Here is a 26,687-nt window from a genome sequence, read left to right as displayed (position 1 = left end):
CATTCTAAATTCTCTGTCTCTCTGTCCTGCTTAGGTCATATTTTCAAATCGGCCTTATTTTTTTTCTTTTTTTTTTTATCGCCAAGATCGTCTTCTTCCCACTTCATTGCCAAGGAATAAAACAAACGTAGCAGAAACCATATTGACGTAAAGACCTAGATATAAAACTTCAGCTATAGTCGTTGTAAAGGGGGAAAGAACTTCCTTTTGCTCAAAGCTCATACATCCTACTTCAACCTAGATTTGCCCTTCCCCCCATCTTTTTTTTTTTCTCGTCTAAAACAATTTAAGGGACCAACAAGCTCAACATGACGATTTCATCCAGATCAAGATCCAATTATGAAACTACTCCGAGGTATTGATGAGAGTGGTCATCTACAATCTATTGCATGTTGTCACTTTGATGTTAAATAGTACCATCTCTTTATTCTGCATTCTGCAATATATTTTGGTGGGTGTTGCTAATATAGTAGTCATACTTGGTTCGATGACATATTTGCGAGTTATAAAGTGCCTGCTGAACTAGGCAAAGAAGATGTCACAGATCCTAGTACAGGGAATGCCATTCGTTTACAATCCCGCTATTTGGGTAATGCTTGGATGTATTGCGGATCTCATTCGAGTCAAGTGATGGTTTATGAAATTGTACAATCTGAAATATCTGATTTTATATCAGATCATCAGCTGCTTCACCCATCGACATCGAACGATCAACAGCCATCCTCATCGCATGGAAACAACTCAACGACAACAACAACGAATCTGGATTTGCATTCGTTTCGTCGAAGTAGTAGCACAAGTAGCCATAGTAGTAATGGCAGCTCCAGTGGCGGTGGGAGCGGAGGCGAAGACAATATCTCTGCATTACCGCCCAAAAAGCGTAGACGTCGGAAAGTTATCCATTATCAAGTGATATTCTCTACTTTGTTGTCTGAAGATATGACAACACATATCGATCCTAATCAAAATAGATATTACTTATTTCCTAAAGAAGCTATTTTGGATACTGTGAATGATATGCCCCCTTTTGAGGTTTGTAATCGAAACAAAAAGATAATGCTTGGTATACATCGAGACGCCTAACGAACACTTTCCTTCCACCGGACGACTCTCGTTCTTAGGCATATATATCCTTTCATCTACCTGATCATTTGAAAGAAAAACGAATAGCAGCCACTTGTAGTACAACAACTGTTGATTCTGTCACATCATCTATACCTCCTATATCAATAAGGCTGTCGGGTATGTCCAATACACTTTACGTAGCTTTAAAACAGACGATCTCGGAGTTTGAGAATACATACGAAAAGATGATGGCCTTGATGAAATTACATAAGCAGCAAGTGTCAGCACAACGATTTGAGCTGGATGAAGAAGATTTGAAGTTTGAGAGTATCATTACACAAAGGATCAACAATCATGGCATGAATGGGTGGACAGGGAGTGAGGAGGAGGAGGAGGAGGAGGAGTTGGAGGACGATGTTGATATTGATGAAGATGGGGAAATTGCAGGCGATGATGATTATGGTAAGAGTGAAGCTGTTTGAATGTAAGTCATTGTAATCCTTAATATACCTGCTGACTTATTCATTGTCTGGAACATAAAGTGGAGCATGCCACTACTGTGTCTGCAAGGGCAGATCAGCAACAGCAGCAGCAACAGCAGCAGCAGCAACAGCAATATACAAAACGAAGCAGTACTGCATATCAGCATCAGAGCAATAACCAACATTCCAACAATACCCATGCGCAACATAATACCAATAGCAATCCTTCTTCTTCGTCCAATGGTTTTGTGAAACAATGCTTATACTGTGGTTCTAAAACGACCCCTATGTGGAGACGCGGCCCTCAGGGCGCTGGTACGCTCTGTAATGCATGTGGTGTAAAATGGAAACATGGTAAGATTTTATGTGATACCGCTGATTATCGAACGGGCACAATGCATCCTCATCCTGCAAAAAAAAAGAAGAGAAATAACACGGCCAGCGCGACAGCGACAACACCCAACAATGCCAATAAAAGGAGAAAATCTGCCACTGCTGTTACAACGACTGGAACTACCATCAGTCATAAGAAAAAACTGAACGATGATTCCTCTTCGCTACCGTCCATTTCTTCGCCTCCTCAGTTCTTACCCTCCTCGCCATTTTCTAATTTTCATCAAAGAAGGCATACAACCGATATGTCATCTTTACTGCACAACAGTGATAATGGCCCAAGTATGATTGATATCACCGATTTCCCTGCTTTAAATGCTGTTGAAGAAGCTGCTGCTGTTCTAACTCTATTGAAGCGAAGTTAGAAAAAAAAATTTTTTTTCTTCAAATAATCTCATTTTCTATTTTTTTTTTCTCTTTTCGTCAGTAATATAAAAGAAATTCAAAAAACCTCCATTGATGCAAACGCTTTTCATGTGATATGCATGGTTTTAATACTGTTTTACTAGTGATGGGCAATGGATATTATGTACAAGAAGGAATAGATTCTTTTATCTCTTAAATGCCTAGCGATTTCTATATCTTACAAATCTACTATCCAGTCTATCTAAAGCTTTGAATCATCCGTGATGAAGCTGGTACCTTTAACAATATTGCTCTTTAATTCAGCAACAGCCTCTTTCAACAACTTATATTCATATTTCGAGATTTTGCCAATCGGTAAAATGCGCTGTATGCCGTTCTTGCCAAACTCAACCGGCACTGAGAAATAGTCTATCTCTTTATCGCCTGCAATTCGCCAAACGTTTTGAGCACCTCCATTGGGATCCGCCTGTAAGTTCACATAGGCACATTCTGTACGTGACACACCGCCAAAGACCGCTTCTATCACATTCAATGTGAAACGTGCACCTGCATAAGCCATCGATAACGTGGCACTGCCGCTACCATTTTTAGCCTTGACTACTTCGTCACCAGCAAATTGAATACGTTTGGTTAATTGTTGCACTTGTTCTTCGCTTAGATCGCCAAAGGACACATTCGTCGCTTGTGATAAAAGTGGAATAATAGTAACACCACTATGGCCGCCGATGACAGGCACATTCACTTGGCGAGGATCCTTATTGAAAAGTTCAGCTAAAAACGTGGAAGAACGGACGAGATCAAGTGTGGTAACACCAAAAATGCGTCGCGGATCATAGACATTGTATTTTTTAAAGACTTCAGAGACAACAGGAACCATGGAGTTGACAGGATTCGAAATGATACACATCAAGGCGTGTGGAGCATAGTTGGCAGCTGCGACCGCGAGTTCACGCACAATGTTAGCATTGATCTTGAAAAGATCATCTCTTGACATGCCAGGCTTGCGAGGTATACCGGCAGGAATAACCACTGGGCAAAGGAGGGGGAAAAAAACGGGTCAGAAAACGTGTCCTTCCTCATGATGTGTCTAGACCAACTCATGGTACTGAATAAATGATGTTTGCGCCTTACCCACATCTGCACCCTTGATAGCTTCTTCTAACTCTTTTGGTCCGACATGACCAGTAACTTTACTGTGGGTATCGATATGACTGATAAATGAAAAAAATAGATACTTTGAGCATAAAAAGCTTGTCAAAAACCACAAGTTCTTTCCTACGAAAGACAAGTAAATTACCTTAAATCAGCTGCTACGCCATGAGTATTCACAATATCATAGAGCGCGAGTTGTGAAATGAGATTAGACTGTTTTAATAGGAGTGAAAGGGGTTGGCCAATGCCTCCAGAGGCACCACAGACTGTAACTTTGACCATAGTTAGCGACAATTGAAATAAAAGAAAAAAAGAGGTGATGGACTTTTGCCTTCAGATAAAAACCACCAGAAAAAGAAATTTTTCATTTTATACACAGCGATTCAATTTTTGGTCGCTGTTTAAAGTCCTCAAGGGCAGCCATCAAAACCACGATGGTCGTTCGAACCAATCAACACATCTCAAAACGTGTCAAATTCGTTTTATTAATGCTAATACGAAGGAAACAGAATCTTTTTCTTTCTTTCGATCCGCAGAGAAAGGCATCTTTTTGCATGATTTTGAACAAGGAAATACCCATAAAGTACTGACGAGAAATGCTTCACAGACATAGTCCAACTTTTTTTTTTTTTAATTTTTGATGGATCGACAATTTGAGGTCATGTCTCACCATTGTACAAAAACCCTAAACTCAATCTAGGAGTACAAATATTCCACAGAAGAGGATATGAAAAGATACGTCAATGATACAGAATGCGATAAACAAGTACAATCGTGCAGTTATTGTAAGATCAGTCTGTAATATAAAAGTGAATACGGTCTTTAGATACTCACATTGCATTAGAGAGACATGAAATTTTAAGAACTTTAGCTTTATAAAAGTGTATGAAAGAGTGTAAAAAGTGAGACAACTTATCAATCGAAATGGTATCTTTTATATTTATATGTGCGAACATGCGTGCAAAGCAGAACATAAACAGATGGGTACAATTGCAAAGGAACGCAAATTAATCCAGAAGATCAATCAGAGCTTGAAATACGAGGGAGCCAACCATTGTACACAATAAAACTATTGCATCCAATTTAGCAAAAGGAAGAGCACACATTGACCATAAAATAATAGCGTTCAAAATTCTTGAAAAGATAATGATTTTGCCGTAAAGATCTGAAGGAATGTAATTTTATCAGCTATAGCAAGAACTCTCCGCCACCCTAAACTCTAATCATATTACTTACCGCTTAACCGAGTGTTCAACGCTTTAATGAACGAGTTGATGACTAATATCAATCCAGCAAAGATGAGGAATGTTTTGTACACAAATACATTTTCGTACAATGTCATGCTATCTGTAAATGATTCTTCTGCTGTCTCAGCAGAGCGTTTTATCAGCGAAGAAGAATGACTGTAAACGTGTGTATTGGCAGGAATAGAGTACGTAGAAGAAGGTGTCGTAGAGTTCAATAAGTCAGAAGACGTATAAACAAATGATAAAATGCTGACAAAAGCTGATGATACGTAATGGAAAACACCCCATATCTGACTCTCTCTTGTAAGAGAAGCTTGTTTATGTGGTGACACGTTCATATCGTAGTTATCCATGACAACAGTCCAATTCTTCATCGGACTATACTGTTGTAGTTCGTTATCAGAAATCATCGCTATGGCTCGTTTAGCCTTCTGGTGTGCTGTGTCTGTATCAATAGAAGGGGATGCATTTTGATCATTGTTTGCGCTGGAACTTGTAGTGCCACTTCTTTCGGATGAAGATGCAGTGCTTTCTGACGGAGGAGAATGTTCAGCTGTTGAAGTTGCACCGTGAGCACTCGTGCCTTTAGCATTTGCCGTACTTCCCTCGGCTTCATCAGGTAATTTGTGGTCTCTTAATAACTGTGCCCGATATATCTTCAAGCTAGCATTGAAAGGAAACGTACTGGAATAAGTAACGAATAGAATGCAGACTATAGAGGTCTCCTAATCATAAACTGGTGCCTGTATTGTATGTAATACATTCCATAAACTTACATATCAATAAGTGAAATACCAAAAGCTACCTGACATAAATGCAGAGGGAAATGCAGATAAACCCAAATTTGATGATATTTGTTGTGTAGAAATACCTATTATAAAGAGAGTCAACATTTGGACAATAACCACCTGAACTCTATCACTCGTGTTGCTGTACCTCCTTGTTGAAATCTTCAAAGTACATAAAAAAGAATCCGAAAATAATGAAAACGGCCATAAAGTTGGGTACACTATATGAGTGAGCAAAGAAATGGTTAGTATCACACAATTTTAATGGTATTTCCTAAACTATATTACTTTACACTATAATTAAGTAGTTGCCTGACATTGCTACTAGCGACACTAAACCCATCAAGTTCTCTCCTAGTACGATCAAAGAGAGAAGCCCAAGTCTTTCTGCCAAATGACTAGCTGCCCATGAAAGTGTCTTGTCATCCCGAACGATCACATTTACCAAAACTTCCGACAAAATACCAAGGTACCAGAGAATACGGTGAGTTCCCTTCTCTAATATTACCAAAGAAGAAGCCCACAGTGCAATAGAGACCAGGTTGGCACCAATGTAAAATGCTAAAGGTACCCGGGACTTTGATTTGGCCAATATGGCGACAATGAAGACTATACAGTAATCAAACAAAACGCATCATTACTACTATCGTGTATAACGTCAAAAACTAGTTGTTAGGTATGACCTTACCAACAAAATATTCAATAGCCAATACTGCTTTCAACGCTATATAAGATAACAATAAAGTAAAACACAAGCTTCAAATCAGTTGTTGATTATCCCACTAGGCTTATTGCAATTTCCCTACCTATATAACCATAGACGTATCCTGTAGAGTTTTGGAAATACTCAGACGAACCCGCCATGCCAACTATAACAGCGTAAGAAATTTTCTTCTATGTTACTCTGATTTTTTTTTTTTTTTTTTTTTTTTTTTTTGCGTTCAAGATACTTACTGACTGCACACATTTCTATTAGTTTGTATATATGGTGCACAACATCATCGCTGATTTGAGTAAGGCCCGCAGAAATAGAAAATGAGGAAACAGACATACTGAAATCGAAGGAATGGTAAATTGTTCTTGACTTACGTGTCAAATCTTGCTGTATACCTAAAAACGCCCGACTGTAAGTTTTAGAAATTCTTTGGATTTTCCTCTGTGTACATACTGTTAAACTTACAAAGAGCTTGCACACCAAGCCCACCAGGTAATAACGAACCACTGAGCATACACACCCAACGACGCCCAATCTTTAATATGATGACTGTGTGTGAATTGAGTCAATGTGGCTACGTAAAATAAATCATAAAATAGCTCAAGCCACGAAGCTGCTTTCTCTTGACCAATATCTGCACTTAAATCAGGTTCAGGATGCTGAAAGAACGGACGACGTGTGGCCTCTAGAAGTGGTAAATGCAGATGGCTATTGAATTTGGGCTTGAACTCTATATAAACATTTTCATTGATCTCTATAATATGGTTGCTGCCATCATTATGGTGTTGATGATGCACGTACTTTCCTGATTTATGATGGATTTTGATAGAAAAGTCGCGTTTGATTTTGTAAAGGAATTCAGTGAGTGAATCTGTATCATGAACACCATTGAATTGAATACGCTCTTGTAGACTTAAATGAAGCTAAAGATGTTTTTGAAAGAAAACGCTGTATTGTTACACATAATTCGGTGATAGAGAATAGTGATTGTATGCTTACTCGTTGACAAAAGTCATTGGCTGCATCATAGTCCAAGACAAAGCTTTGATTACCCCGCAACTGACGAAAGTGCAGAACTATTGATATCAAACATAATGGTGAAAATCGAGATCAGTATATGGTTCTAACCTAATTCACTTTCTAAACATCGTTCTCCTTACCGATTGAATAATGAATTTGTTCACTTTGTCTACGTGAGAACATAGTGTTATTTTTAGGGAGGACGACAGTGATCAGCAATATTAAATGGGGTTGTTGTAGTCTCTTTTTTTTTTACCTTTTTGATAATTGACGCTGTATTCTTTCCCCTTGTTGCTGCTGTGTTAGCGAATGGTGAACTGACCAGCGGTGTGCTCTTGATTGAAAACTCTTTTCACGCTTCTGATGAGCATGATATTCTTCCACTGGATGTGATATTATATCTGTAAAGGTTTCCTCGCTATGTTCTGTTTCAATCTTCTCAGACATACTACTGCAAGTTTCGTCCGGTTGTATTTCCGTTAAGCCAATTTGTTCTTCATCGTCAGGTGATCCTTTTGATGGACGACGGACACTGTTCCTACTAATGGCAGGACGATATCTTCCACTGCCCCGAAGTGTTGGTCCTCTTCTAACAGAATGTTGTGAAGAATGATTCATTTGGAGAGGTCAAAAAAATCAATGTATGAAAAGAAATAAAGAATAAGAAAAATAAAATGAGGAAAAGTTAAAGTTATTTGCTAATTGCTTATGGCTTTTCATAGTTCAATATTGCTGTTGTAGTACTTTTCTCCTGATTGTATATTGACTAGCAACAAACAAAAAAAATTAAGGCTTATACATTTAAAGCACACAGTTACACACATCTGGTAGATCACCATTTCTTCGACCAGTTAAAAACTTGCCATAAAGTGCACTAAAAACAACGCCATAGCCTAGATTAATTGCTGAAAGCCCATTATACACAAGTAATTCGTTTTCAAATGCACTGTTTGCTCCAACAGTTTGCATTCACTGCATAGGAGAATGTCGCACAATCAGCCGACGATACATATGATAAGTGATATGTTTACGGGATACAAGGTTTTAAATGAAATAAAAGACATCGCTTTTTGTGTGCTATAACGTTTTAGATAGCTAAGTCTATAAATAGTGTGTCTGACAAAGGTAGAATTGTAAAAAATCAAATTGTTCATCATGAATAAATAGACATGTTGATGAACGATGAGTGAATTTTGTGGAGAGAGTGCCTCAGAAAAATAAAAAAGAAGCCGAAAAAAGAGTTTCAATTGAACTAATCACTTTATTCTGGAATGCCTTTTAACATACTGATGCAGTTTTCAATTTCATAATTATATATGACATTGACCTATTGAGAAACTGTAATATTCCTATATTTGTAGTATGCCAACTGACAGCTAGTTTTGTATAGTTAGCTGAAATCATAGTGTAATAAAATTGAATAGGGTTTTGCTGTCAAAATGATGAATTATAAGTCTGTGTAAATACATAGCAAAACTTGATAGATTATAAACAGTTATTTATACATAGTGTCGTGCCTAGTTAGATAGCTTTTAAATGTAAAAGGTCTTTCTGCTGAAATAAATCCACATGCATTTAACAAAAAAAAAGGTCTTGCCACGAAATATTGGAATACATGTTAAAGCTTATGTAACAATGTAATTGTATACAAGGACCAATATTACAGAAGAGGCAAATTAGAGGTGATAGAACCTAGTATAAGAGGAGAGATGGAGGACTAGAAGAGGCGCATTATGGTCGATCCTCATCAAAGTGTTTAAGCTACGTCTTGTGGGGGCAGGTTTTCCGACATTCTGTAGTGTGACCCTTAAGGTACTGAAGATTGAAGTCTCTGAAATGCATTCTCTGTAGACCAAGCTTCATTGTTGATGAGTGCATATCAATGATGTTGGCCATTGAGGAGATTGCATCTTGAGGGAAAACGTTGAGACTCCTTGTAAAGAAGAAGCTAGTATAGTTCGAAGAAAAAATTCAAATATCAGTTTGAACAGTATGAGTGATAAAGGATCGCCTTGACGTAACCTCGGTTCTGGATCAGAGACATACCTAAGAAGCCGTTGACTGACACTGAAATGGCTGCTGAGAAGAATAGTGAAGACAACGCTGATACCAAGTGAGCAGGGAAACCGAAGTGAGACAATACCAGACGGAAGTATTGTGGATGAACACGATCGTAAGCCTTTTCTTGGTCAAGCATGACAGCCGCAGTATTCGAAACACGAGGATCGCTACTTTTATAATAATTCTCCATGAGGGTCACCAAGATTGTAAACTTCGAAAGGCAAACCGTCCAAGCCAGACTCTTTTGGTTAGGAGTATGATTCACTACGTCGAGTAATTCACCGGTAGTAAAATCAGCATGTGAAACCTGTTCCTCTAAGATCACATCATCTGGTATATTAGCTAAAAGAGTGTCTACTGCTGCTAAATCAATGTCCTTGGGGCATATAAATAACTATAGCAATGATGGGCCTCTTGTTAAATCTTGGGCGTAGTTTCTAATAGTTTACTACTGACACTGCATCTTAGGTGATGAATAGTCTGCTGTATTTGACGTAATTTGATAACCCTATAGAAATACTTGGTATTTCGTTCTCCTTGCTCATGCCACCTGGTAGCGGAGCGAAGTAAAACTTTGTTCATTTCGTCCTTGACCTCCTTATCTAAGACTGTTGGCGTGTGTCATTTTGGGGATCTGGAAAAAGATCTGGCAGACAGCAATTGCTGAAGCTCCTGCTGTAGCTTTTGAAGGCGGTTGCGTCGATGCTTTTGAAAGCCACGAGTGAACCTTTCACTGGTATCTTTCAAGGCACGTTTCAGACTTTCCCACGATTGTTGAGCAGTTTGATCACCAAGCGACTCAACAGAGGCGAAAAAGAAGTTAACGTCATCAATTACAAAAGCTACAAAAGTATCATTCTGCAATAGAGAATTATCAAAGCGCCAAAATCCGGGGTCAATATCATGCCTTTCTGGAAACAGGTCAATCTGTAGTAATTGGTGGTCTGTCCACGAAGCGGGTAGATATATCTGTTGACAATTGGATATTCGAAGCTGATGATTTTCGCTCTAAAAAAGTAGTCTATGGTGGAGATGTGAGAGCCATGGTGAAACGTAGGTTGACCGGCCGAAGCAATTGTCGGAATGCTCTAAAAGCCATTGATTCCACGAGACAAAACGATGGTCGTCAACTTTCGTCGAGTTTCAACAGACATACATTAAGATCTCCTAGTGATATGAAAGGGGACCCTGCGGGATGCGAAAGGTGAGGACGTAAATTGTTCTGGAATAGGCACTCTATCGGCGGATTGTGCAGGGCCATAAATGTTGGTAATAGAGCATTCTACTTGTTGTAGAGTTTGATTATATACTGATGCACTGATAAACCGTTCATCAAGTGAAACGGTAGCATCCTGAAGTGTGAGGTTTTTGTTTAAGCATATAATAGCAGAATATTTAGTGAATAATACGGAGCAGTTGGGGAAAATATAAGATTGAAAATAGCTGTATTGTTGTTGTGTGAGATGATCTTGTACGTAGAAAGCAGAAACTTCCTGTAAACATAAAACATCCAAAGAAAGAGATGATGATTAAAATAAGATAGCGTTTTCAAGGATGCAATACGGATATGCTTTTTAATCATGACCCTTACGGGCTATCGTATCAAAGGAGGAGCGAGAATTAGCTTTCTCACTATTTATCGGAAGACTTATCTTTGGCAATGGTAGACATAGTTGGACGCTTCAAATCTTCCTGGGAAGAACAAGCGGGGCGTCGACATCCATGGTTGAACGTTCGTGCACAGGAGCGGATCTAGAGTGAAGGGTTCTTAAACGCGGGATATCAGCCCTGGTTGATTGCTCTGCATCAAGAGCAATTGTTTCTATAACTGGGGTTGACCTCAAACGGGAATCTACCCTGTATTCAAGCATTTGTGCGTCCTGATCCTCAGAGAAATGGACGGGCTGTGTAGCAGTATTATTGATATCCCTTATCTCAGCAATATCCTTTGCCATGGTTGACTGCGAGTTTATCTCATCTGTAGATGTCTGCTGTGACGTAAGAGTTTCATAGGCATCTAAACCCTCAGTAAATGAGGTCTCTTTTTGTGCAGGTTTTGCTAAAGGGGCGCTACTTTGAAGACACGGCCACGACGCTGAATGTGCAAATTTCCTCCACAACGGAAGCATACTAGTTTCTGTAACGTTGGGCAATCTTTCTTGACATGCCCTTCTTTACGACTGTTGTATACGATAAGATAAAGTAAAAAAAAAAAAAAAAAGAAAACAAAAGGAAATCAGTGAAGACCAATTTATCTTCTTTTATTGAATAGAATATTCTGATAAAGAATTGAAGACAAAAACCATGTAGGAAAAAGTACTTCTATTTATATTTGTAGATATTGTAAAAAACTTTTCTATCGAGACTCTTAGGTACAAGATGACCTGATGATAAAAGAAAAGACATACCCAATTGCTACAGCACGATTCATCATGCTATAGCGGTGCCTTGACCGATTGGATCGGTGAGAGGAAGTAAGTGAGTTGATCTGATTAAAGGTTCCTTTGACCCGTACTTCGGCAGATTCATTATAACTAACGAGACGGACAGGATAAACTATTCCTGGATTCTGCCGACGTCTCCGTTTCAGTCTTATTGAATTCTGTCAGAATGTAAAGAGTTAAAGTAAGGATCAACAAGTTAGAAGATAATAGCTTAAGTAGATTAGATTTATGTATTGTGGTTTGATGTGCTAAATTAAGTTATCTGATTTAACCAAATCCAAATACTATAATATCTTATTTCTAAATGAAGTCAATTACTCATCCAATGTTGTCTCGGATATACAGATGAAATATTCTTCCGCAAAAGAAAAGAATTGTTCTAACAAATCTATCACTCACGGTTATTCTAACCTTCATAAGGATCCGCAATCTCTTATCTCAGTATTATGTACTGTAATAATCCAAGAGTAATATGCTGTTGGATACAACACCAAAAGACTTTCAAAATACGAGGATGGCACAAACCGGGTGGGCAGATATAAGGTACTTGTGGGATGCCCAGCATAGAGAATGGACCCGGTAGTTTTTCTCGAAGGTATTGCTGAGACCAATATTGAATTTATGCGAATAGAGAGCTCGTCATTATATCTTCACTCAAAACTTAGAAACGTTTCACAAAAAGAATACGAACGTGACTGGCAGGCTAAACCCAAATCGGAGCAAATAAAATGATTCTGTCCGGGTTCGAACCGAAGACCTTCGCCGTGTAAAGGCGACGCGATAACCAACTACGCCACAGAACCTATATTTTGGTGCGTGGCAATAAAAATTATAAGAAGTCGCTTTCCGAACCAATAAGTTCGACCCGGAGTGACCCAGCAGTTCGGCTTAAAATCACGTATACTATTGAAGACAAACATTTAATACGGACTTTAAATGTTACTTAACATAACTATATACATCAATATACATATTAATTTTTGTATAAATTCTATTCATAACGTAATATTAGGAACCCTCTCTTCTTTTAGGCATTCATATTTTACTATAAACATTCTATTTTGATTATTGGAATTTGTTAACTTCAAGTTCTATTTTATATTTCAGGATTTTGATTTGATTACTTAATTTTCATTATTTTTTTTTTTAATTAATTCTTTTAGTATTGATCTACATTTTTACACGATCAATCATTTATAGCTAGTATATTCATAATATAAGAAGAACAAACCAGTAAAATTTCTTATATTCACTTTTCCATAGAAACATACTCTGTTTACTTGCTCTCAAATTATATCAATTTCACGTATATAACTTTTACTGCTTATTTTAACACCAACTTTTCACGCTAAAGCACCGCAAACGTATTAATTTTGATATGGTTTAGTTAAAAGATGGTTCGGAAGATGAAATTCGAACTCAAAAACGAATATGATAGGCTGGAGACTTGGAACTCATAATTGCTCAGTGGAGAGATCAGGTTGTGAAGCGGGAATTAAATGTAGAATAGTTAACTGTATTTAAATGTCACTTTGATTGAAAGAATAAACAGGGCCCTTCTCCACATTAACAATACTTAATAAAGTTGAACCTGGACTCTTGAGTTCCAACCTAAGTTATATACATAACAATTTTGTTATGCCCGTATAGAAATGTCCTGTTAAAGGTAGTTTAAACTCAGTCACATGACTTTATTACATGAGCAGGCTATGATAAGTAAACTACAAGTAGCTCATGAGCAAAATCGGACATTGAATAATTTATGTGGAGGAGTATATAAATCCGATTAGACATGAAATGGATGATCGAGGCCTTTTCCGGACATGATAAATTGTACTATTAAGTTAACCTGAACTTGATATAACCATTTTACGATATTAATCATAACAATTTTTTTACATGGAAGGTGTAATGACTGTGAGCTGTGACAGAGATGATGAAGACCAATTAACAGAACAAGACTGTGGGGTTGGTGTTATTAATGTCTCTGAAGATAAGTTACAACGACAGAAAGATAGTACTTAATATGACAACGTTTATTAAACAGATGTATGGGAAAATAATGTGAGGGCAAGAAAGAGCAGGATAAAAACACTGAGGATGTTTTAACTACAGTGGTGAGCCATATTTATAATTTAAAGAGGTGAAACCTCTCTAATGATTGTATTCGCCAAGGAGGCATCATAACAACGTATCTTGGCTTCCACATCCGGGAAGCCTACATACCGACACATTCACAATTCCTTAGTCACAGTTCCACCTTCCTTACATTCACCCTTCGTGAAATTTAATCAACTGTTGTCTACAGAAGCTGATTCACGAACAGATACCACGCGCAACAATGATCACCCCGTGGTGGCCCAGTGCAATTTGGTTCCCGTTGATTCAGTCCCTAGCAACAACTTCCCCTTTACTACTTCCCCAATCGGTAATTCATCTACCAACACCAACCGCAATTTGGCCGATGCAAAACAACTCCTGGAAACTCGCCGTGTGGAGCTTATCCAATCAAAGTACTCCAACACAAATCTAGACACCAATGCAAAAACTACATTATTAAATCGCTATTTGGATAACACCTCAACTATTCGATCCTATCACCACGCACAGCGTAGGTTTTTAGAATGGATGGAAAACTATAATATTCCACACACAGCTTTTACCGCAATGGACGTGATTAATTTCTTAAGTGATATGCATACAAGCCATGATTATGCTATTTCCACTTTACAACTTTTTCGCTCCGCTTCATCTACATCATGATCCTCATAGCTTACAAAGAAATGAAGACCTCAACACATTTATCACTTCTTTATTCCATCAAGCTCCTATGGTTCGTCTACATCGGTCATCCATTAGTTTACAGCCTACTATTGATCATTTGCAATCGCTCTCGTTGACATCTATATCTTTAGCTACGTTGCAAAATAAATTGGCCTTTTTACTTGGTATTACCTGTTTCCTTCGTCCGTCGGATCTACATCGTATTCCATTTTCCTCTGCAAAACTTTCAGACGATCAAACTCTGCTCTCTTTCGAGGTACATGCTCCTAAAGAAAAACGTGGCCGCAGGCGTATAATTAAATCCTTTTCTGTCAAAAGTCATTGAGATCCTCGTATTTGCCCAGTAGCCACATTCATCGCCTACAAATCACGTCGTCCTGATTGTACTGTATCAACACTCTTTGTGAATTCTCTACGACCCAACCAGATTGAGTACTCGTACTATTCAATCCAGGCTTACTAAGCTTCTTCGTTTGTCTACTACGGAACCCAGAGTATCTATTCGATCAATTGCTTCATCGTTGGCGTTACAGGCGGGCATTCCAAAAGAAGACATTGTTACCATGGGTAATTGGGCTTCATCAAGTACCTTTGAGAACCACTATCGTAGGGAACATCTTAGCACGTTTGATTTTACAAATACTTTTCTTACCATACTTCCGGATGCTGAAGACTCTCTTGATCAATTTTCTCTGGATTAGCAATCATATTTCTTATTTTGTATTTTCATGTCTAATTTAACAATTTCGTCGCGATCCCTTTGACTTAATGTTACTGCTCTGCATTTTATCATATATGATATTACTGTATTGATATACCAGATTCTTGGTTCTATATCATTTCCTAATATGTGAGAATTTAGCGATTTGATTGTCTTGGGCATAACATCCCTCAGTCAAATATTAAGGCTCAAGGGCAACTTATTTCGTTATTCACCCAACTTTAGGCTTAAACTGAATGCGCTTTCTGTTATTTCTTTTTTTTCCTTCTGTGAAAAGCATTTACATCTGAAAGTGATACAGCATGAATAAAAAAACCCCTACTGTCTATATTATTTTACACAGTCTGTATCAGCACACTTACAAACTCTCATTAGCCATTAAAGAAGGTACGTTGCCGAATGAACTTGTACATGTAGGGATTATTAAGCAAGAATTCTCATACATCTTCTACTAGGTCTAGAAAGCAAAGGCATACAGGTTCAAACATATATTGTCCCAGAGAGTTTGTCTACCGAAGCGCTCCTCTGCGGTGTGAGCGCACCTACATCCCTTCCTGACCTACCAACCCTACCTTCCATTAATAAGCTTGCTGAACCTGATGGCATACTCTTCGGCTTTCCTAGTTGTTTCACAGTTACCGTGCCAGCCCAAATAAAAGCCTTGTTTGACTCTACCTCGTTGCTTTAGTCGAGAGGCGCGCTCAAGGAGAAATTTGCAAGCACTTTTTATTGCGCATGTTCACCTCCTGGTGTACAACTTGTCAACGCTCTTTGTACTCCCGTTTCTCGCTCATCATGGTATGCTGTACGTGCCGCTGGACTATTCGAATGGTCAACTTAACGAGGGAAGTTCTTCTTATGGTGGAAAAGCTGGGCAACCTTGTAGAAATGAGTTGGAAGTGGCGAAACAGCGAGGCGCAAGGTTTGGAGATGTTGTAGCAAGTTATATTAGAGGCAAAGAGGTTTATAATAGCAGCGATGCTAACATTCGAAAGACAAATGATTTTTTGAAGAAAAATAGTTCTTGGGGTTTGTCAGATTATGATTTTGAAAATGACTTGAATAATGATAACAATAGAAACGGTGCAGCGTTGAACGAAACAGTAATGGCTATTTCTCTGGTTCACCAGCCCCCGGCTTCTGAGCAATCAACTTTTAATTGTGCTTCATCACATATAGCAATCGCGAAAGCTAATGTTGATTTTACTGCAACAAATAGCTATCAAAACAAAAAAATGCTTACAACGGGGAAAAAGTGTAACAACATAAATCAGACGAAGAACAACAGCGGTCGTGGCAGTTCTAGTATAGACAAAAATGAGTGTAATAAGAAATGGTACATAATCAAAAAATCCAACAATTCTTGCGATAATAGTGTAACTAGTCGTCGTATGAGTTGTCAGAAATGGATGTGTTGGTGAAAAACGCTGTGAAAAAAACCATTCTGATAAAACAGAAGGTACCTTATCAGTTGCATATATGATAAGAATAATCGATGTCATATATACGTAATGTATACAGAAGGGTCAAAACGAAGGACTTCTATTCTTGTTGCTTTTTATGATGGGGATATTAAATATTACGGTAATAAAAATAATTGCGTACGGTATTATAAATATATACAAAGTAAACATGAACATATTCGACAGGGACAGGATGGATAACGATGGAATCTTCAATAATGTACACTGTTTCGCTACCCACTATATGTCTAATTTGTCTTTTTACTCTCTTTTAATCTTGTCTCTGTTGAGAGAATCCTGTCTAGTGAAAGCGCCGTTAACCGCTTTTGCCATAAAATCCATGAACCGTTGACCATATCTTGCGGGATGTACTGACGAGATTGTGTTTTTATCCTGCGTCATACTCTTCCACAAGTGCTCCGCCTTCTTTACGAGGTTGTATGGAGTTAAGATATCAATCACACCGATATAATATAGTTTATTCAAGGGTATCTCTTCTTCATCAGTGGATCGAAAACCACCGTCGTCGGCATAAAATATGCACCATTTTCGTCTACGAAAAAATAAATGATTTCAGTCATTTGAAAGATCTGCTTGTTCCTATTAAGAGTACTTACTCCTCTGATGGACTCGCTGGCAGTTCTGAAGTATCAATATTGACTAAATTGGCATTTTTCAGTGCTTTACGCACAATTTCAGCTTTTTCAGTTCTGCTGGTTCGCTTCTTCAAAGGCGACTGAGGCATGTGATGTTGTTGATGATGATCCGTCGGTGAAGGTACAACCATTTGCAAATTTTGGTCACGGATGCCTTCCGTATTGCCTTTATTCAGATCATGTATACCCACTAATAAACTATAATCCATAATATTCAATGATTTCAAAATTGCTACATCTCGTTCTAATTGAGTCAGCAACAAGGCACGCTTATGAGGACCCAGTTGGATGCGACGGCGTTGATTTACCCAATTTTGATCTTTTTGAATAGCTTGTGGGTTCTTGCGTACTTCTTCATTAGAGGTGAGCCGACCATATAAAGACCCTTTCAAATCAAAAGTCTCGTGAATATCCTTATTGGAGGGCAAAACGTTGCCCATAATGATAAAGTGAATTTTTTTGCCGTGCGGCAACTTGATTCTATGCAAACCGTAAAAGCGACACAGTAGAGTGTTGGGGTTCTTAGATACATGCTAATTCCCCAAGATAACTGCATGAGTTACTGTATTTCCCTTTTTCATTTCATATTATTTGCCAGTATACCTCATAATATTCCTTTAGAATTGCTCTAAGAAATTTATGCTCTGTATGGTGAATAGTCTTGATGATGAATCGATAATCTCGGGAATAGTAAAAAAAACTGCCACTTTTGCCTGGTGAGCCAATTTCACTTAAAATATATTTGTTGGTCAAAGACATCATATAGTCAGCGGGATCCACGTGGAACTTCTCTCTTAGATAACGAAACACCCAAGGAGCATAGTCCTTAAATTTGAAGTCATATTTTACGCCTGGTGTGAGTTCATTACCAGTGCTATATGATAGTTGGTAGGGTACGTTAGCAAATTTAGAGCAGTACACTAAATATGTAAGAAAATGAGCCTACACATCAAATACAAGCTTATGCGCAGCTGTAAAATCTTCCGGTGAAAGAGGCCTGGCCATTTTTGCAGAAACTCTGCCTACAGCAATCCTAATACCTGTCAGCATATCATACATTAGCTGATAATTACGGTGGCCTTCTGTCACTCTAGTCCCTATATGAGGCAAGTGCCGATCATCTATATCATCATCATCATCGGCATAGGTACGATGAAATCTATTGTGTTGCCGTCTTGCTAATCTTCGAGCTTTGATATCTTCTTCTAAAGCTTGTTCATCATCCATATTCAAGTGACCTAAATCGACAAGCTGTTGTTGCACCTTTTTTTTTTCCAAGATCTGTGATACTTTCTGCTCTTGCTGTTGCAGTTGGTCATCTGCATGTGGGTATATGTGCCATTGTTGTGCTGATAATGAAGGTGAGTTGATAGAAGCTGGCGTCGAAGGGGCAGTAGTAGCAGTAGCAGTATCGGGAGATTCTGTTTCTTTCCGAGTAACACTTTCTGTTTCCACATCAAACTTCTGTGGCTGTTGAGAGATGGCCGTGGTTATACTTGTTGTCGTGGTTAGAATGGTTAAAGGAGGTGGTTTTTGAACAACTTTTCTTTTCGAACTGTTCATCTTTGGGCTATTGCTATTACTATTGTTGATTGTCTTTAGGAAATCATTATCTCGCACGACACCTTCGACTGTTCTGGGTTGTTCCTCTGCTTTTGCATTTTTTTCTAAGGAGGTTTTCTGCAATGATGTAATCACTGGTTGTTGTAAGTTTCGCAAATTTTGCTGTTGCTCTTTTGATCTGTCCAATTGAGAGTTATTTGATTCTCCCGTAGGTGAAAAAGGCAAATTGATGTTTAGCGGCATAAAGTCTGTTTGGCCTCACACAAAAAAATGCGAAAGGCATAAATATGAGTTCCCAATTTTTCTTGCCCTGAGGATATATATGGGGTTCCCAAAATCAAAATCGAAGAAACGGAAAAAGAGTAACTCTCAATAGGAAAAGTAGGATGCGGAGATTTATATTAACATCAGTATTCATATGAAGCAAAATGCAACTTGCCTCATGACGTAATTACATCGTTTGCAATTTCACAGCATGCAAATACCTAATTTTTTTCTCAGTGTAGCTCGTTTGTTCAAAGACGAGAGAAATGAAAGCAAAAACGGCATGCTTGTTCAGAATATTTCAAATTCCAAGGAAGGGACGAAAGGTAACTGAAACACAGACACGGCATAGCAGCTGGATTCGCAATATCCACAGCTTCGTTACACGTATTTTATCGGACCTCTTGAAGTCTATTTCCAAAGTTGCTATCACGTATTAAGCCGATTTGAATAATGAATAGCTTGTATATTTTAAGTAATCCTACTTCGACAAATTGCATGCAAAAGAAGACACGAAAAGCGATTTTCTTCGCCTAATGTGGCTGATTAGAACCTCGTTTTGCTTCTTTTTCTCAAGAAAACGCACCAGAAATTGTCCGAAATCCTTTCAACAATTGATGCCCCAAGTGTAAGATTGAGAAATGCGCTAGAGTACCAGCAAAAACGAATCTAAGCATTTTGACCAAACTGTATTTTCAGAGAACCCTCGGAAACTGCAAATCAGGTGGCCCATTTTTTGCCACGCTTTTTCAGTTTTCCGCTGTAGTCATTAAGCTGTCCTTTTGTTATAAGTCAATTCAACTTTATTAAATTGTTACTGACCAATAAATAGCCTACTGACACATTAGACTTCAGTGTATCTTCCGAAACTAGAACATACTCGTGATGAACCTCTTCCTTGACATTCAAAGCACTTCAAGCAAACTCATAAAAACTACTTCATCAATTCAAGTGATAGTGGATTTACATCGTTGCCAGATCTACACCTTTCAAGAGCAGTCAAAAGCTCAAAGAAACAATCATTGTGCTTTTTTGAGTATTTTTCAGTAATCCGAATTATTTTCCGAAAAGCATAAGAGTTGAGACCGCATTTGTATCCAGTCATTTCGTGGTTTATTCAACAAAAAAAAAAAAAAAAAGAAAAAAAAAAAATTGACTTCTTTCCTTTTGTTTTTCATATCGTTACAACTGAGTAAGTAATCTCATTATTTCCAAACGTACTCTCAGAATAACTACATCGAAATCAAGGCTTACTTTCTGTTCCTTCCTCTTTTTGTGTGAAGGCTTAGATGGGGCAGAAAAGAATATCAAAGAATAGCAATGGAGAATCTTCTAGTTCATCAGGGAGAAACAACAAAGCAGGAGCACAAGCAGGCAAAAGTATGTTTTTAATTGATGGCATTTCACCTATTCAACCTCTCCCAGCTCTTATTGCCGGCAAAACTCAACAGACGATGAGTCGTGGGGATAATGGGCGAGGTAGACAGCGATCGATGGACATTAAAGGATTAATTTTGGAACTCATTGAAGAGATTTACCCACCTCTTTATTGCCCTGAATGTTATGAGATCAGTTCATCGCGTTCAGAAGCAGACAATCATGTGAAAACTTATCATCAAGGATCGAAAATATTTGCATGCGTTTCACCTGCCTGTAAACAGTCATATTCTTCAAGAGCAGGATTGAGGTATCATTTGGAGCATGGCCACACAGTGACCGCCTTAAACGATAAAGGAATTTCGATCAATAAACGCACAAACCGTCTCTCTGCCTCAAATAATACAAAATCATCGACAATTACAGCTCCTACGCTGCAGCATGATGCCAACAATAATAAATACAATTTGACAACTGAACTTCAACAAAAATTAGATGCCCAGTATCCTTTACTGACTTGCCCAGCCTGTCAAGTGGACTTTGTGAAAAAAACCCACGTTATCAAACATCTAGTTGATGAACATAAAGGAGAAGAGCCTTATAAATGTATAGTAGATGATTGCAAACGCACAAAAGCATACGCTACAAGAGAAGGACTTCTTTACCATTTAGCTAATTATCATGAATAAGCAATTTACTATTTACTATTTTAATTTACCCTCTTTTATATATATCATGATGGAGCTCAAGCAATAAAACGATAAGGTTTGGACATCGAACTATAGTTTGCCACTGATAGTTCCTGGAATATTCGTGGCACTCGTTTCATTTTATAGCCACAAAAAGTGAAAAGCTTAATCCTTATGTAGAGTTAATTGTCGGATCTGAAGATTATCTTATCACATTGCACCATTCAACGTACAGTAATCTGAGTTTCCAATCATACTGATAATAGTACCTAATTTGGCACGTTTTCAAAAAGCTAAAAAACCATCCCAACAATAACGGTGATAAAATAAAATGCCGGTTAGGAAGCTTTGATCACCCGAAAAAGGATTACAAAAATTATGGTATGTGTTAATAAAGGCACGTACCTAAATCACACACACTTTGAGGTGCAGAACTTAATTCCGAACCTAGCATTAGCCTGCATTTTTTTTCATAGTCATGTGGCAAATACACTAGGTGATGTTTTTGCATCGCCTCCCGGTAACCAGAGAATGCGCCATTTATTTATTGATCAGTGCAGATTATGATTTTCTACCAATATACCGAGAAACAGAGTATACCCTCATGCCTACTGTCATCAGTCAAAAAAGCACTGATGACGCTGTTTTACTTTATCTACTGCTTTTGATAATTGCCCCAAAGACTCAGAAATTCCTCTTCTATCTTTTCGTCATTATTGCAGCTCAATTAGAAATGTTCCTTACGTGTATTAACGAAGAACGGCGATGAGTATTTTGCATGAATTTCAGATTTTGATTTCTCTCAAAATGAATGATCTGCCATAACTGCTCACTTACTCCATGCCTGCAGCTAATATTTATGATGTATTTTTAGAAAAAGGGATTCTGATCTTCATAAGCGTTAATGAAAGTCACCATAATGCATGATTTTGACAAATAGAAAATATTTATGAAATTACCTTTTCCTTTGTCGATCAAACAGCTTGCTATGAAAACAAGCTGTTGCTGTGAATTTAAAGTATAATAATAAGTGGTATGTAAAGAATATAGAGAACAACTCTTGATGTGTCGCGAACAATTGTATGGAACCTTTACAAAAGTAGTCGTTATTTCTTTCAGTATGGTAAAAGGAGCATCTGTTTGGAAGGTCGCTGTAATTCAGGTACTCTCCTGATTCAAGGTATGCAGAGTAGTTCCAATGCTCTAGTACATAATATGTATGAGTCGTCTCATACATAAAAGATGAGCAAAAGGCCCTTTTTAAGAAGGAGAAGAAAACATTAAAGGCTTCAGTATCACCTTTTTCTTTCTGGTACCTTGTTTTCTACTCTTTTCTTTTCTAATTTTTAAAAGGATGCAAACCTTTCAAAAGCTGCTCTGTAAGTTAGCTTTTCTACTACTACCAATTCTTAATGCATGGTATGTTTGCGCTTTGCAAGACTACGTGGTACCTACAGCCAACTTCAGAACGACAAAGAACATAGCTTTCGGGAGTTTGGGCTCGGGTAGTAGCCATTCTATTTGGGTGTTGGAAATCATGAAAGAAATGTACGAGAGAGGCCATAACGTTTTCTACTACGCAAGAGTAAAGTATAAGTATAGCTTTCATATTCTGTAACTCACCGCAAGCAAAATAGAGCTCATCATTTTTGACTTCCAACCTTAGGGTGACCAGCTGCGTTTTTCACAAAACTATCCAATGGTTCAATCTAGGCAATGGGGCGGTATGGATAATTTCATTAAATATCCTCCTATTGCTAAATTAATGTCGGCCCATCCAGATCAAAGCTTGATCTCATTTGCTGTGGTAGAAGGCCTTTTAATGACTTATTCTGAAGGTAAGTTCTTTCAAGCATACCCCGTTTAAAATGATCGCTCTGATATGTGTTCCATTAGACTTTCTTCAAATTCAGCAAATGTTCAAGGAGAACCAAATAGATCTTGCACTATGCGATTCCTTTGCCACAGCTTGTTTAGATGCTGCTATTGTATCCAATATTCCCGTTGTTCTAACGAGTACCTTAGGGTTAACATCAGGTAACAAAGTCTTGATGAGTGACCTTTTTCCGCAACTGCTTATAGATTTATTTCTGTTACTACACCGTAGACTTTGTTACACCCTACGTAAATAACAAATATTATAATACAGTGGAACTTACCAACGAACGTGAATCTGTATGGTTTCGTATCTACCGTGATTTCTTTAGAATTCCGTACGGTCTCTACAAAGTAGCCAAAAAAACACGTCATGCTTTACAGTTTCAGAAGCAAGTCCTGAATTTGCCGCCTGCCATTGATGCATCGCACAAACGTTACGAAAATACAACAAAACTAATCAATAATGTATTCGGCCTTGAGCTGGCTCGACCACACAGTCCTTTATTTCATATGGTAGGCCCTATCATTAGTCGACAATACCCTGCTCTCGATAATGTTACGGCCACTTTCCTTAACAGCCATTCTCGTGTTGCTTACGTTGCTTTCGGTCAGCATGCTGTTCCTTCCGATAACGATCTTGCACTCATTCTCTCTTCCTTGTTGAGACTCAAAGCCGAAGGCTATATCGATGGCATCCTATGGGCTCGTCTCGACCCATTACAAATTCCTACTGCCGTTCGACTGGCAGGCTCTTCATTGCCTTATAGCAACATAACGGTTGATCCTGATTTCTTGATAAGTGCATGGGCACCTCAATTCGCTATTCTGCAGCATTCTAGTACCTCCTTCTTTCTAACTCATGGTGGTATTGGTTCCATGCACGAAGGTCTTTATTCCGGCAAACGCCTTTTCGTATTTCCATTTTTCGGCGACCAGCCTATGAATGCACGCGCGGTGGAACGTACAAATCTCGGGCGCTTCATGGATATGTTTGACATTGTCTACGATAAGGCCACATACGAAGAATTTTACCGAAGAATCAAAGAGGTAGCTGCTGACCCCGAACATCGAATTCAAAAGACTGTGGATCAGTATAAGACCCATTTACAAATCAGAGCAAGTCATGCTGTGTTGCAAAGTGCAGACCTTCTAGAAGAATGCATTTTTGCAAGCGATGAGTATGGAAATTTACCTTACCGCCGTGATGCAGCCTATGATATGAGCTGGATCAAACGATACAATCTCGATGTGTACACTGTAGTACTTGTGTGTGCTGCTGTTTTTACTTGGTTAGCAGTAGTTACGGTGCTGCCAATGACTATCAGACTGTTGCTGCAGTTACATTCTATAGTAACTATGGAGAAACAAGAAGCAAATACTAAATTGAAGAGTTTATAGATTATATTCTCTTGCTATCTAAAATTGTAATGTCTTGCTGATAATCATTATGCGGTGATGCGACTATTTTTTTATGCTGTTCGAACAAGTGATATAGTTCTAACAAGTGATATAGTAGATCAAAATAAAACTTGATATGAAGGAGCGCAATTGTTTGTCGCGTCTGCACCATGTAGAAAGATTGCAGGATGCAAGAACAAACTTAACACATTTATTTACTGAGTCATTACTTAAGGTTTTACTGCATATGCAAAGGATTTGGAATGCTCGCTAACATACACTGCGTGTGCTTGATCATTGATGCAAACTCTATCCTGAATGTTATCATGCGACGAGTGAAAAAGAAAATTTTACTGCTACTTTCATTGAAACTTTTGACTGCAGAGAACGAAGAAGTATATGTTCTTACTTTGGTATAAATACTATTTGTTCGACGATTGTAATTAGAAGACGTATAAAACAACTCAAAGTAATAGTTAATATACAATTGATAAAGTACTAATTAGAAGAGGTATTCAACCGAGGTTTTTTCTTCGGTTTTTTCCAGTAATATGACAGGTGCCATTCAGTCATAATAAAGAGAAACGGCAACAGCATGGCTACCATAATAATGCTCCTGCAGTTGAGATAAAGATGCAAATATAGTATGATGCATTTTAATAGAATTTATGATCTGTGATGATTGGAAGCTTTGAAATTTTTATGAGCAGGATGGTATATAAAAAGACTGAAAGTTTATTGAGCTTTAATGGAATTTTCCAGGAACAACTGGAAGGCTTGCAGAAAGACCGCCATCCACAGCGATAGCTTGTCCATTCAAATAAGAAGCTTCATCAGAAGCTAGGAAAGCGACGACATGGGCAATCTAGCGAAATGAAACCCAATTATTAAGTTTATCCTTTTGGCACAGTTTCCTGCTCTTTGAATGATAACTTCTCCTACCTCGGATGCAATACCATATCGCTTTGTAGGGTTCAATTGGCCAATCTTATGAGATGTACCCCTTTCACGGGCGTAATCAAAGGTTGTTTTTGTCATACCCGTCTCAATTAAACCCTATACAACAAATCGATTTAGACCTCGGACAAACATTGCTATGAACATCGGGAGAAAGGGGAGGGGAGTACTTACAGGACACACTGCATTGACCCGAATGTTTGTTCCAGCAAATTGATAAGCACTTGTTTGACACAGATTAATGACACTAAGGGTCAATCAAGCAGAAGGAGTTGCGCTTAAGTTAATTTAGGAAGGCTCCCTTCTGCGATTTGTAAGAACATAGGTTTCAATTTGCACACCACACTTACGCTGCTTTCGAGGCGGAGTATTCAGGCGATCCTGCACCCGACCGCAAGCCTGCCACAGAAGCAGTACAAATAATCGATCCACCTGTCATTTCTTTATTTCCACTGCCTGTTTTCAACATGGCAGCGCCGGCATATTTGATCGCCAAGAAGCAGCTGAGGGTATTGACACGCATGACATTCATAAAGCTTTCCGCATCTTCATCTTGAAGTCGGCTCGCTGTAGCAATACCAGCATTAGCGAAAAAAACGTCTAAACGACCGTATGTAGACATGGCTTCGTCGATAATGCCGCGTACAGCATCCGTAGATGCAGCATCAACAGCGCGAGCAATGCAGTCGACACCAGGAAAGGTAGATTGAATCACTTTTACAAGGCCATCAAGGTTGTCTAGCGTTAGATCTGTGACATAAATGGCACGAGGGCCGCGTTTAGCAAGACTGATAGCAGCAGAACGGCTTCACATGTATAATGTAGAATTAGCATAAGAAGCTCATGGTCATCACAGCTGTAGTTAATTCGCTGTTACCCAATGCCATAAATCGAACCAGCTCCAGTGACAATACAAACTTTGTCCTTGAGTGAAGGAGTTATTTGAGCCAGATGACTGAAGATTTGAGTTGCACGTTCGTTTACTTTGCTTGCTGAAGAGGACATGGGTAGTTAGCAAATAATTTATGAAGCTACGATAGAATAAAAGAGTTCAAAAAAGAAAAGATAGATCATTGCAAAAAGCCGAAAATTTAAGCGTGGTATTTTGTTTAGTCATGCAATAAAACAGTCCACAAAATTTATGTTTTCTCAGTGTAACCAAAGAGCATTGGCTCCACTGCGAGTAAAGGAGAAAACATACTCA

General features: G+C 38.3%; 10 protein-coding genes and 1 non-coding gene across 11 annotated transcripts; 6 read left to right on the top strand and 5 right to left on the bottom strand.

The window, feature by feature from the left end:
• The first annotated feature begins 27 nt into the window (after positions 1-27).
• On the top strand, positions 28-1,735 carry BDF20DRAFT_843022 (uncharacterized protein). The gene is made up of 3 exons (XM_053079540.1): positions 28-355; positions 471-1,032; positions 1,122-1,735. The coding sequence occupies exons 1-3, from the start codon at positions 309-311 to the stop codon at positions 1,545-1,547; spliced, it is 1,035 nt and encodes a 344-aa protein (XP_052940409.1). The 5' UTR covers positions 28-308; the 3' UTR covers positions 1,548-1,735.
• Positions 1,608-2,419, top strand: BDF20DRAFT_843019 (uncharacterized protein). Its single transcript, XM_053079539.1, has one exon. It carries the CDS (start codon positions 1,835-1,837, stop codon positions 2,303-2,305), a length of 471 nt encoding a protein of 156 aa, XP_052940408.1. The 5' UTR covers positions 1,608-1,834; the 3' UTR covers positions 2,306-2,419.
• Positions 2,420-3,806, bottom strand: BDF20DRAFT_843016 (malate dehydrogenase, NAD-dependent). Its single transcript, XM_053079538.1, has 3 exons — positions 3,604-3,806; positions 3,438-3,517; positions 2,420-3,335 (listed from the first exon to the last, which is right to left on the bottom strand). Exons 1-3 carry the CDS (start codon positions 3,738-3,740, stop codon positions 2,548-2,550), a joined length of 1,005 nt encoding a protein of 334 aa, XP_052940407.1. The 5' UTR covers positions 3,741-3,806; the 3' UTR covers positions 2,420-2,547.
• Positions 3,807-5,493: 1,687 nt separating this feature from the next.
• Positions 5,494-8,017, bottom strand: BDF20DRAFT_842990 (bacterial low temperature requirement A protein-domain-containing protein). The gene is made up of 10 exons (XM_053079537.1): positions 7,485-8,017; positions 7,369-7,397; positions 7,208-7,284; positions 6,674-7,131; positions 6,583-6,603; positions 6,448-6,497; positions 6,300-6,362; positions 6,182-6,217; positions 5,787-6,102; positions 5,494-5,714 (listed from the first exon to the last, which is right to left on the bottom strand). The coding sequence occupies exons 1-10, from the start codon at positions 7,844-7,846 to the stop codon at positions 5,624-5,626; spliced, it is 1,503 nt and encodes a 500-aa protein (XP_052940406.1). The 5' UTR covers positions 7,847-8,017; the 3' UTR covers positions 5,494-5,623.
• A 4,445-nt stretch (positions 8,018-12,462) lies between these two features.
• Positions 12,463-12,536, bottom strand: BDF20DRAFT_t3. Its single transcript has one exon. It is a non-coding gene; the product is annotated as a tRNA-Val (tRNA).
• Positions 12,537-13,632: 1,096 nt separating this feature from the next.
• BDF20DRAFT_903970 (uncharacterized protein) lies at positions 13,633-15,218 on the top strand (the record flags this gene model as incomplete). Its single annotated transcript, XM_053082966.1, has 5 exons — positions 13,633-13,750; positions 13,982-14,406; positions 14,600-14,807; positions 14,844-14,920; positions 14,982-15,218. 5 exons carry the CDS (start codon positions 13,633-13,635, stop codon positions 15,216-15,218), a joined length of 1,065 nt encoding a protein of 354 aa, XP_052940405.1.
• Positions 15,219-15,540: 322 nt separating this feature from the next.
• On the top strand, positions 15,541-16,659 carry BDF20DRAFT_831218 (uncharacterized protein; the record flags this gene model as incomplete). Its single annotated transcript, XM_053078427.1, has 3 exons — positions 15,541-15,625; positions 15,694-15,901; positions 15,927-16,659. The coding sequence occupies 3 exons, from the start codon at positions 15,541-15,543 to the stop codon at positions 16,657-16,659; spliced, it is 1,026 nt and encodes a 341-aa protein (XP_052940404.1).
• A 303-nt stretch (positions 16,660-16,962) lies between these two features.
• Positions 16,963-18,584, bottom strand: BDF20DRAFT_811637 (uncharacterized protein; the record flags this gene model as incomplete). Its single annotated transcript, XM_053076708.1, has 4 exons — positions 16,963-17,254; positions 17,319-17,890; positions 17,961-18,231; positions 18,304-18,584. The coding sequence occupies 4 exons, from the start codon at positions 18,582-18,584 to the stop codon at positions 16,963-16,965; spliced, it is 1,416 nt and encodes a 471-aa protein (XP_052940403.1).
• A 1,991-nt stretch (positions 18,585-20,575) lies between these two features.
• BDF20DRAFT_808512 (uncharacterized protein) lies at positions 20,576-20,902 on the top strand (the record flags this gene model as incomplete). The annotated part of the gene is made up of 1 exon (XM_053076568.1): positions 20,576-20,902. A coding segment is annotated over one exon (327 nt), but the record flags the coding sequence as incomplete, so codon positions are not given.
• Positions 20,903-22,949: 2,047 nt separating this feature from the next.
• BDF20DRAFT_812435 (uncharacterized protein) lies at positions 22,950-24,526 on the top strand (the record flags this gene model as incomplete). The annotated part of the gene is made up of 3 exons (XM_053076785.1): positions 22,950-23,088; positions 23,147-23,287; positions 23,358-24,526. 3 exons carry the CDS (start codon positions 22,950-22,952, stop codon positions 24,524-24,526), a joined length of 1,449 nt encoding a protein of 482 aa, XP_052940401.1.
• Positions 24,527-25,104: 578 nt separating this feature from the next.
• Positions 25,105-26,657, bottom strand: BDF20DRAFT_842943 (uncharacterized protein). The gene is made up of 5 exons (XM_053079536.1): positions 26,361-26,657; positions 25,834-26,289; positions 25,658-25,730; positions 25,469-25,582; positions 25,105-25,391 (listed from the first exon to the last, which is right to left on the bottom strand). Exons 1-5 carry the CDS (start codon positions 26,486-26,488, stop codon positions 25,272-25,274), a joined length of 891 nt encoding a protein of 296 aa, XP_052940400.1. The 5' UTR covers positions 26,489-26,657; the 3' UTR covers positions 25,105-25,271.
• Between the last annotated feature and the right edge of the window lie 30 nt (positions 26,658-26,687).

Source organism: Mycotypha africana, assembly GCF_025528875.1.
Source record: "Mycotypha africana strain NRRL 2978 chromosome Unknown BDF20scaffold_1, whole genome shotgun sequence".
NCBI classification, from domain to species: domain Eukaryota; kingdom Fungi; phylum Mucoromycota; class Mucoromycetes; order Mucorales; family Mycotyphaceae; genus Mycotypha; species Mycotypha africana.
This window is presented reverse-complemented; position numbering and strand designations above follow the sequence as displayed.

Coding starts and splice junctions, on each gene's coding strand:
- BDF20DRAFT_843022 (XM_053079540.1), top strand. CDS start 309: ATGACGATTTCATCCAGATCAAGATCCAATTATGAAACTACTCCGAG. Junction 356..470: donor AATTATGAAACTACTCCGAG/GTATTGATGAGA, acceptor TTGCTAATATAG/TAGTCATACTTGGTTCGATG. Junction 1,033..1,121: donor ATGATATGCCCCCTTTTGAG/GTTTGTAATCGA, acceptor TCTCGTTCTTAG/GCATATATATCCTTTCATCT.
- BDF20DRAFT_843019 (XM_053079539.1), top strand. CDS start 1,835: ATGTGGAGACGCGGCCCTCAGGGCGCTGGTACGCTCTGTAATGCATGT.
- BDF20DRAFT_843016 (XM_053079538.1), bottom strand. CDS start 3,740: ATGGTCAAAGTTACAGTCTGTGGTGCCTCTGGAGGCATTGGCCAACCC. Junction 3,518..3,603: donor GGCGTAGCAGCTGATTTAAG/GTAATTTACTTG, acceptor TTCATTTATCAG/TCATATCGATACCCACAGTA. Junction 3,336..3,437: donor TATCAAGGGTGCAGATGTGG/GTAAGGCGCAAA, acceptor TCCTTTGCCCAG/TGGTTATTCCTGCCGGTATA.
- BDF20DRAFT_842990 (XM_053079537.1), bottom strand. CDS start 7,846: ATGAATCATTCTTCACAACATTCTGTTAGAAGAGGACCAACACTTCGG. Junction 7,132..7,207: donor CCAATGACTTTTGTCAACGA/GTAAGCATACAA, acceptor AAACATCTTTAG/CTTCATTTAAGTCTACAAGA. Junction 6,363..6,447: donor AATAGAAATGTGTGCAGTCA/GTAAGTATCTTG, acceptor ACGCTGTTATAG/TTGGCATGGCGGGTTCGTCT.
- BDF20DRAFT_842943 (XM_053079536.1), bottom strand. CDS start 26,488: ATGTCCTCTTCAGCAAGCAAAGTAAACGAACGTGCAACTCAAATCTTC. Junction 25,731..25,833: donor TACTCCGCCTCGAAAGCAGC/GTAAGTGTGGTG, acceptor ATTGACCCTTAG/TGTCATTAATCTGTGTCAAA. Junction 25,392..25,468: donor GATATGGTATTGCATCCGAG/GTAGGAGAAGTT, acceptor TCATTTCGCTAG/ATTGCCCATGTCGTCGCTTT.